This window comes from Trichechus manatus, unplaced genomic scaffold (assembly GCF_000243295.1).
Source record: "Trichechus manatus latirostris isolate Lorelei unplaced genomic scaffold, TriManLat1.0 scaffold00058, whole genome shotgun sequence".
Lineage (NCBI taxonomy): Eukaryota > Metazoa > Chordata > Mammalia > Sirenia > Trichechidae > Trichechus > Trichechus manatus.
The window spans coordinates 6967728-6978321 of record NW_004443994.1 but is presented as its reverse complement, the minus strand read 5'-3'; the positions used below and the strand labels follow the sequence as shown (position 1 = coordinate 6978321).

At 41.6% G+C, this 10594-nt stretch overlaps 1 protein-coding gene across 1 annotated transcript in view; it reads right to left on the bottom strand.

The window, feature by feature from the left end:
- The window catches only part of EPHX4 (epoxide hydrolase 4), a 29850-nt gene extending 21755 nt beyond the window's left edge, over positions 1-8095 (bottom strand). Inside the window, exons 1-2 of the mRNA XM_004378733.1 lie at positions 7826-8095; positions 5317-5402 (exon numbers count right to left, since the gene is read on the bottom strand). Of these exons, the coding sequence (XP_004378790.1) occupies positions 5317-5402; positions 7826-8056 (317 nt within the window). The 5' untranslated portion in view covers positions 8057-8095. The remainder of the gene's footprint in view (positions 1-5316; positions 5403-7825) is intronic.
- Positions 8096-10594: the final 2499 nt, after the last annotated feature.

Genomic DNA, 10594 nt, shown 5'->3' with positions numbered 1-10594 from the left:
CAACTCTTCAGACAGGGATTGGACTGGACTGTGGGACATAAAGTGATACTCGTGAGGAGTGTGCCTCTTAGCTCAAGTAGATACAAGAGACCAAAGGGGCAGCTTCTGTCCAGAGGTGAGATGAGAAGGCAGAGAGAGTTAGGAGCTGGTTGAATGGACACGGGAGATCAGGGATGGAAAGGAGGAATGTGCTGTCACAGAATGGGGTGAGCAATTAGGGTCACATAACAATGTATATATAAAATTTTGTATGGGAGACTAACTTGAAATGTAAACTTCATTTAAATTACAACAATAAAAAAAAGAAAAAATAAGAATGTGTAGAATCATGCAACATTTTACATTTAAAATTGTTTTAGGGACCATGTAAACATAGCACTGGTATATTACATTATCTTATGAATAAGTTAAATTGACTTCAAAATAAACTCAACTATTGTTGTTAACAATGAGTGGAGATAAGCAATATACTAAACATGTCGAAGAAATAGAGCAACTAGTATTTTAAAGTACAAATTTTTTTTAAATGTCATCTTCTCAAAGTTCATAAATAAAGCATATTTGATTTACACGTTAACTCTAAACTGAAAAAAGAAGTAACCCCAGTGATCGACGAATGGGCATGCTATTCATATGAATGAAACAAAAACAACCTCCTTGATAAGGAATGAAACAAATTACAAAATCAGTAACCCCTGAAAATATTATAAATAAAACTATTTTCATCTACACTGTCTTTTTTTCAGGTAGCTTTAGGTAATAACAAAAACCAAGCAAACCTATTACTGTCGAGTCGATTCTGACTCACAGCACCCCTATAGAACAGAGTGGAACTGCCCCAGGGGGTTTCCAAGGAGCAGCAGGTGGATTTGAACTGCCAGCCTTTTGGTTAGCAGCCATAGCTCTTAACCACTGCACCACCAGGGCTCCACAGGTAATAACAAAGGACTTTCAAACGGAAACAACCTCTTCCAGTTATTATTCTTAACAGGAGTGCCCCTGGTTTTACCAGCCAGCCACTTTCAGATGTAGAATATCCTCTCGCCTTCACAACAGAGAAAAAGCCATAGTCATCAGCCTCTGTGCTCAGCTGTGGTTGTAAAGAGCCCTCACTTGCCTCAGCACTTGAGTGATGATGCATGCATTCCATACAGCTGGTGATAAAGACAACTCAAAGAAATTGCCTGCATCAGCTCAAAATATTTTAAAAAGAAATTTAAATTAAGGTGAAGAGAGAGTGGGGGAAAACCATCCATTGACAAGGAGCCTTATTTTGGGTTAATTTAGCTAAAAATCTCTTAAATGTGTATCTTGTTTGAGGTTTCCTTTAGATTTTAAGAAAGAAGACCTGGGATTTTATTGTTGCTGTGTACGTCATCATTTCTCAACAGCTAATTCTTAGGTAATGATGATAAATGCAGATAATACATTGCATTTGTATGGTGTTTTTCTTTTGAAAAAGCACTTTCACTTTACATTTTTGATCATTTTGTTTTCACTGTATTAAATATTTTGGACCACTTGACCTACAAACAAGCTTATAATTTCAGTGTATTTAGGCAAAAATTGAATAACATTTACATTTATATTTATAATGTAAATTTAAATTGATTTGAAATGCCAGAAATAAAGATTTTTTGGACTTTTAAAATGAAAAAAATAAAAAGGAAGAAGACTAGAGGAATGCAAGAGAAAAAACCTTTGTAAAAGAGAAAGGGAAGCCCCAGAGAGAGACCTGAAGTGACTTAGTCAAAACAGTTTTGTCTTAAACTTTAAAATTCAGATTGACTTTTTCACTGAATGGACTTGACTAGACCCCATAATGGGTAATAGTGTCAATTTTATTGGAAGGAAAGATGGGGAGCATCACAGAGGTCTTGGTTTAGTGTGTGCCATTCTCAGACAGAGGTGCTTTGATTTCCAGTAATTTCCACGCCCACCACCCATCTGTCAGTTTGTCATACTATGATGGCTTGCATGTTGCTGTGATGCTGGAAGCTATGCCATAGGTATTTCAAATATCAGCAGGGTCACCCATGGTGAGCAGTTTCAGTGATCTTTCAGACTAAGACTAGGAAGAAAGGCCTGGTGATCTACTTCTGAAAATCAGCTAATGAAAAACCTTATGGATCATAACAAAACAATGTTCGGCTTGCTCGCTTTGGACACATCAGCAGGAGGGTTCAATCGCTAGAGAAGGACATCACATTTGGTAAAGTACAGGTCCAACGAGGGCGTGGGAGACCCTTGGTAAGATGGATTGGCACAGTAGCTGCCATGATGGACTTGAAGAAGCTGGTGATTATCAGGATGATACAGGACCTAGCAACATTTCATTCTGTTGTACATAAGGTCACCATGAGTAGGAGTCGACTCGACAGCAGCTAACAACAATCTCTATGCAGTTGCTTGAGGACCTTCCCTGAACAACCAGGTAGCTTTCTGATTAATGGCTAGTAAGTTCAGTGAATTCCATCTGGTCTATTGGAGTGACCAAGTTATCTTGCTTAATTACAGCAAGGCTTTGCTGGAGTAATGAATGGGTAGATCTGGTGAATAAAAGGGACTCGCTCCTATGATCTGTATATATCTCCCAATCCATGGCAGAGTAAAAATATCTCTAGAAACATTTAAAAACTGAGCTCTTCTTCACAATGACCAGTTCCCTTTTGGATACATCCAAGACTTGATTTTGCTGGAGCAAATGGGGCTGATGTCCAGGATCAGTGCTGTGGCATTCCTAGGCTCATCCATCCACTAAAGATTTAGAACATGTACAGGAATCAACAACAATTTCTATTTTGCAAAAGGGCTCTCATGAGGAACAAATAATGGGACAATACTGTGAAAACTTGCGCAAAAGTATCATTTATTCCAATTTGACAGAGAGCAACTACTGCCCTGTATTAAATGGGTATCACTGCCATTCTCTGGAACTCCTTAAAATAATTACCAAGTGGTTGTGGGATTATTTCTATCTTCATGTATATTGTTCCACATATAAATAGGTAAAGTTCCAGGAAGAAAAAGAGCATGGACAAGTATTAGGGTTGGTATGGGGCAGAGATACTAGCTTTTAAATCTTTTCTTTCTGAATAGTTAAATGTCATCCCTCCATTCAGGTAATAAATTTTACTTAGGATGATTATTTAAAATATTAAAGTAAGATATTCTTATATTGTTGGCAGCTTTTAACACCCTCTTGGATGTTTCTATAACCGTGAAATTTGAAGAGTAAAAGTCCATGTATGTCATCAGATCATTATGGTTTACACACACACACACACACACATATATAGGACAAGCTGCAGTGGTCAGCTCTAAATTTCAAGAACAAGGTGCACCTTTCTGGCACTGCCAATTTTGGAAGCTATGGGTAGCTATGAGGCTTAAATGAGATGATACTTGTAAAACACCTGGAGCAGACCTGGCACATAGTAAATGCTTAGTAAATGTTAGCTATCATCAACATCATCATCACTCAGAATCAGGAAATTATTATCTGGCACAAGAGAAAGGAATGAAGAAGTAAAATGAACATTTATTGAGTATTTTGCTTGGGGCCACGTGAAAGGCCTTTTGCTTGTTTTGTCTCTCTTTATACTTACAACAACTCTACAAGAGTATTGCAGATGATTGTACAGGATGCTGCAGCAAGTCAGTGACTTAGCCAGAATTCACTGCCCATGAGACTCTAGGCAGATTTGACTCATGCTTCAGACTACCATTTTATTGTGAGCTAATCATGTCACGTGCTCCACTGGGTGAGTCCACATACATTTTCTTGAATTGTACTGGGCTGTTTATCTACCACCTAATTAGTCTCCAGAATGGAAGAACAGATAAATGTTAACATGAAAATGATTTATGTTTATGTGTGTAGGTAAATCCAGAGGAAAAACTTCATGAGGGGAAAATCTTAGGAAGAGGCATCCATAGACTTCTTGCTCTAGAAAAATTATGAAGTAGATGAATCTTTGCCATCCTCCATTCTTTTCTTCAGTGCCCAATACTCTCCATCCTCAATGTGTTTATTCATAAAATCCCTTTCACTCATAAAGTATTAACGACAGTGTCTTAAGGTGGTACCCTGCTCAGAGCTAGATGCATTTTAAATCAGGACTTTGGATGATACAAAATCTTTAAAACATGAAAGAAGGTGAGGAATCTATAATGGTAGAATTCTAGGTATCATAAGAGATAGTAAGGGAGAAATTTTGCTGGTTGTTATCCAAGACTATTCAAGATACCACATATTCTAGCCTTAAGTTGACTCAGAGAAATTTTTTTTCACCCATTTCTTGACCTATTTAGTTTACGAACCATCCCAAGATAACAGCCTATTAAAAAAATTGCTATTAAAAAAATTGGTTTTCTTTTCACCACCATGATATGTAACATCTGTTTTAAAGATGTTCTTTAAAAAAAAAAAAAGTTTAATTATGTGTTGCTTTCATCTGAATTTATTTGACCCTGTAGGGGTTCAAAGGAGAACAGAACATTTTCCTCTAGCAACTGTGTATTTTTGGCTATAAATTTTCTTCTTAGTGTGAAATATTTAGGTCCTTACTTTGTTCTGCATTCATATGAACCTGTTGCTATACATGCAGGAAATAGTTCATCCTTCAGTCTCCATGAGTCGTCTTCTCTCCTTGCTTCTCCCTCCCTCATCCCTATCCTCACTGAAAGCTTCCTGATAACAGGCACTCCAAGCCTTTGTTTCTTCTAAACCTCCTTCTCCACTCAGTGTTCTATATTGTCCATAACAGTTACTCTGTGAACACTGTTTTGTAAATGACTTGTGATGGTTAAGGTTGTGTGTCAACTTGGCTGGGCCATGATTCTCAGTGGCCTACTGTCTGACCTGCTGATCTTGGGTTCACCAGCCCCTGCAGCTACATGAGTCAGGAGAAGCCTCTAGCCTGACCCACAGACTTGGGACTTTCCAGCCTTTACAACCGTGTGAGCCATTTCCTTGAAATACATCTCTCTCTCGCTCTGTCTGTATATATACGTACATACACACTTCACTGATTTTGCTTATCAAGAGAACCCAGCCTAAGACATGACTATTTCAGAAATTTGAAACATGAAAGATACTTCTTTAAATCCTCAGAAAATATAAATTTAGCATGGTAATATGTAGGTATCTTTAGACTAGGAGGAAGACTGGTCCTGTGATTCAGGAACATTCAGGAATGATTACTCTGGGCAAATGATCATAGAGTAGGGTCTGTCAAAAATCATTACTAGAAAATGACACTATGATAAGAGAAGTCTTTAATGCAAAAGAAAGAGTTAGTTGATAAGTGTTACCAGAATTCTGGAAATCCATGAAGCAGCAGCATAAGTGGTTTGCCTCTTTCTCCAGCAGCAACATAGTGAAATCTTAACCCTGAGTCCTGCAGTAGAAAATAAAGGGCATGGAATTTTACTGATATTTTGTGTTGATTATCAAAATAGTACATTTAATATTTCCATTTCATCAAGAAAACTCACTTGCATTGTTTTTAACATCAAGAAATAAAATAGGTATTAGTAATTTTAAAAAAGAAAGAAACTCATGATTTATCTACATGGTAAAATGACAGATTCACTTTTGTGTACATTCCCTTCCCTTCTTGTTCTCCTGCAAGGTCAGTTTATACATTATGAGCTTGTGATGCAATGTCACAATTTGTGACTTTCATCTTACTGATGTGTCATATTGCGTCTCACTCAAATGATGCAGTACATGTAAATAATTCCAATCTGAATTTATATTCCTGCCATGTTTACCTCCTAGTCATCTACTTTTCTCAGCTTGCCCGTCAAGAGCTGTGCCACCAGTTATATAATTCACACCTCCTTCCCTTATTTTTAGGTCTCTCCTTCCCACATTATTATTTTAAGTTGAGTGTTGCATGTACTGTTCCCTTGCTGCCTGTTCCTCTGGTCTTGTCAGTGTCTGCTCCTAAGAGCGGAATGTCCTGAGTGCTCAAGACTTCATCCTGCATGTGGGTGACAAGAAAGTAAAAAGCATTGGAATGAGACAGGAATACAGCAAATATGAGGTAAACTAAAGAGAGGAATGTGGTAAAATAGCAAGGAAAAAAAAAAAAACTCAGAAAGAAAGAAATCTAGGAAAGAAACTAAGAACCAAAAGCTGAGCACAGAGACTGGGTTTTATATCAGGCAACCCAAACAATTCGCTTTTCAGATGTGAAAGAATCTTAATGAAACATTGCTGTCGAGTCAATTTCAACTCATGGCGACCCTATGTATTTCAGAGTAGAACTGTGTTCCGTAGAGTTCTCAATGGCTAATTTTTCGGAGGTAGATCGCCAGGCCTTCTAAGGCATCTCTGGGTAGACTCGAACCACCAACCTTTCAGTTAGCAGCCAAGTGCATTAATCGTTTGCACCACCCAGGGACTCCGAAAGAATCTTAAAGGTCATCTAATTCAACCCCACCATTTTATGGATTTAGAAACTGAGGCCCAAAGTGTTAACACAAGTCATAAAGATGGTTGGGAGCAGGGCTGGGCTCAGAACCCCCATCTTCTTCCAACTAACGGACAGTTCCTTGGTTCTGAGTCTCTGGGGGAAACTCTGTAGGTGGCCAGAGTAAAAAGAAAAGCATTATGAGGAACTCCAGATGATTCTTACACTACTTTTGCTCTTTGGGTTGACCCAAGATAACAAATCTGACTTTGCCCTCAACTGCAGAATACCTTCCTAGAGATTCAATAACTTCTTTTATTGGTGGTTCAGTGAGTCTTGGAGGGTTAAGCTCTGTGGGTGCAAGATTGAATATAGTTAACAAATATTTATGCCACTTACTATGCACTAGGCACGTCCTAAGTTCTTTTACAAATATTAACTCATTTAATTTTCACATCAACCCCAGGCCTAATAAAGACAAGAAAGAAGTGTCCCCTTGTCCTTCTGAACTCCAGCTGCTGGACAATTCAGCTCCCAACAGAAATCAGGACTCTGCAAAGTAAATAGCCCCTCCTGTGAGGCTGGTTTTGAAAGGCCTGTGAGTCAGACTGTAGGGTGCATCCTAAGGGGCTATTTCCCTTCACCACCTGGAGTCTTCACCATTTTGGGGCTGTGAGGAGGCCTGGGACAAGCACGGACAATTAAAAGAGTCTGCATGCATGGCAGACATTTACTTTTTATTCCATTCCTCTGGCCCCTGGCTTCATGTCTGCTTCCCTCCCCACAAACATACACCATTTAGTTGTCTTTTTGCTGCCTAGGTCATCTGTGAATGCTCCATTCTGCTAATATAAATAAACTCTTAGTTTCCAATGACTTACTCTCTTTATTGTTTCAATCTCTAAAATGTGGACAAGGACAGCCTCCTGAGACAGTAGGGCGCCACCAGGAACAATTCCCTACAGCCGATCTGAGATCTAAAGGGCAAAAAGGTGACAGGAGACAGCTTCCTTACAGTAGGAAAGGGAGCAGAATTATTCTGGGTTGTTGTTGGCGGAGGAACAGGCGACAGCAATATGAGGACCTTGATTAGAGAAATCCCACATTTAGAAACCAAAGAACCTGCAAAACGGATTGCTGCTTGTCAGTCTCTCTCTCTCTCACACACACACACACACACACAAGAACGTAAACGCACACACAGACCCGTCCCTCCTCCCTCCAGACCTCGCCCCTCCTGGCTCCCCTTGCCATTGCCCCGGTCCCGCCGCGCGCCCTGCGAGCCCCTGGAACACCAGGAGATGCTGAACCGCGGGCGTCACGGAAGGGGCCGCCCCGGCGCCCTCCGGTCTCACGGCCGTCACACTCCCTCCCGTAGCCACCGGGCCCGCGCCGGCCTTCACCTTGATCCGCACGTAGCAGTGGGTGCCCAAGGAGGGGTCGTTCAAGCACGCGGGAGGGTGTTCCCGGGCGACCCGATGGAAGGTCTGCGCGGGTCCCGTGCCAATGCTCCACAAAAGTTTGAGCAGGTTGATGGAGGTGCAGAGTCCGCAGTAGCAGTAGATCAGACACCAGAAGAGCAGGGACCGGATCGTGATCATCAGGCGGGGCAGGCAATCCCGCAGCCTCGCCATCGGGCGGCGGCGGCGGCGGCGGGGGAGCCAGCTACCCTTCCGAGGCTCCTGGAGCAGCGGCGCTGGACTCCGGCTCCCGAACGAGAGAGCGAGCGCGGCGGCGCGTCAGGCTCGCCGCTCCGCGCGCGCCTCCCCGCGGGCCCCGGGCGGCCGCGCACGGCCAGGGTCCCGTGTCACCGCCGCGCGCTCTGGGGCCGCTGGGGCCCACCCCGGAGCTGAGGGGAGACCCTCTGGGCTGCGAGGTCTGCCCAGGACTAGGCAATGGCGGAGACCCAGCGCTGCTCCTCAGAGTGAAATTCCGTTTCCAAATTACTGAACTGTGGGGGAAAATATGGATGAGACTTTCCCAAAACCCTTCTGGGTACCGCGCAAGGAAGCCCCAGTCTTGTTTCGAGCAGTATTCCAATTCTCCAATGCCCAGGTAACTTTTGGAATTTCATTAGACCTTTTTCTGGATCATAGAATTATGGGGCATGCAGGGAGTAAACAATTTTTGTACTACATAACAGACATTGTGTGATGATCTTTAAATATTATTTTATTTATTTCTGAAAATCTTCTGAGGAAATATGCTGAGAGTCATTATCAGTCCAGCGAACCAAAAATACAAACCCGTTTGCCATCGAGTCGATTCCGACTCATAGCAACCCTATAGGACAGAGTAGAACTGCCCCTTAATGTTTCTAAAGAGCGGCTGGTGGATTCCAACTGCTGACCTTTTGGTTAACAGTCACCAGGGCTCCAGCTAGCAAATGGCAAATGGACCTCTCTGGTTCTAAAGTCAGTTCTTTCCATTATCCGGCTTGGCCTCCACAGTGGATGCTAAACTGCCAAACCGGGATAAAACTTAGAGAATATTTACTCAAAACCCCAGTCTTGGTGCTAAGGTTTTTTTGTTTCCATGCTCTCCCAAAAGTGGAATAAGTGTGGTAAACAATGTTTGAGGTAGATTGATAGAGTACTGAGACCAAGACTAAGGGCTGAGAGGTAAGAGGAGCAGAGGAAGAAGCCATATCCATAAACAATCTTCCTTCCTTACTCTCCTCAAGTCTCTCTCATCATATCCTCCATCTTTCCTAGCAATCTTGCCTTCTTTTTCACAGAGAAAAATAGAAGGTATGGGGTGCAGCAACTTTCTCAACTTTTTACTAAACTTTAAAACCTATAACCTCGGCACCTATCTTTCCATCCTCCCTCCAGTTACAAACACAAAAAAAGTTGCTTGACCTCAAACGTATAGATATTATCTCTACCTTTGCTCTGGTGCCATCTCACCCTCTCTGGCCTTCTCAGTGAACTTCCTATATCAATATTCCCACATTTTCCTCTTTCCCCCACCTCACTCCTTACCAGGTATTTAAACATGCCTCCAACCCCAATAAAAAATGAAACAAAACAAAAAAAACCTTCCTACAGCCCACATCTTACGGACCTTTGTCTCCTCTTTGTATTTTTCCTGATTTTTCTTTTGAAAAATTTCAAACCTCAGAAATGTTGAAGGACTAATTCAGGGAACATCCGAATAGTATCTTTCACCTACATTCACCAATTATTAACTTTTTTGACAGATTTACTTTATCTCTCTTTTATATAAACAGCATACACACACACACCCCCCAAACGGGGAGGCACACGGGGCCAAGACTGTTGTTGTTGTTAGGTACTGTCGAGTCGGTTCTGACTCGTGGTGTAATCCATATCCTGTGTACAACAGAAGGAAAGACTGCATGGCCCTTTACCATTCTCACAATCATTGCTATGTTTGAGCTCATTGTTAGAGCCACTGTGTCAATCCATCTCGTTGAGGTCTTTCTCTTTTTTGCTGACCTTCCACCAAGTGTAACATTCTTCTCCAGGGACTGGTCTCTCCTGATAACATGTTCAAAGTAGGTGAGACAAAGTCTTGCCATCCTCCCTTCTAAGGAGCATTCTGGCCGGACTTCTTCCAAGACAGATTTTTTGTTCTTCTGGCAGTCGGTGATATAGTCAATATTCTTCGCCATTACCATATTTCAAAGCATCAATTCTTCGTCTGTCTTCCTTATTCATTGTCCAGCTTTCACATGCATAAGAGGTGATTGAAAATACCATGGCTTGGGTCAGGTGCACCTTAGTCCTCAAGGTGACATCTTTGCTTTTTAACACTTTAAAGAGGACTTTTGCAAGATTTGCCCAATGCAGTATGTCATTTGATTTCCTGACTGCTGCTTCCATGGGTGTTGGTCGTGGATCCAAGTAAAATGAAATCCTTGACAACTTCAATCTTTTCTCCATTTAGCATGATGTTGCTTATTGGTCCAGTTGTGAGGATTTTGTTTTGTTTATGTTGAGGTGTAATCCATACTGAAGGCTGTAGTCTTTGATCTTCATTAACAGGTGCTTCAAGTCCTCTTCATTTTCAGCAAGCAAGGTTGTGTCATCTGCATATCGCAGGTTGATAATGAGTCTTCCTCCAATCCTGATGCCGTGTTCTTCTTCACATAGTCCAGCTTCTTGGATTTATTTGCTCAGCATACAGATTGAATAAGTATGGCGAAA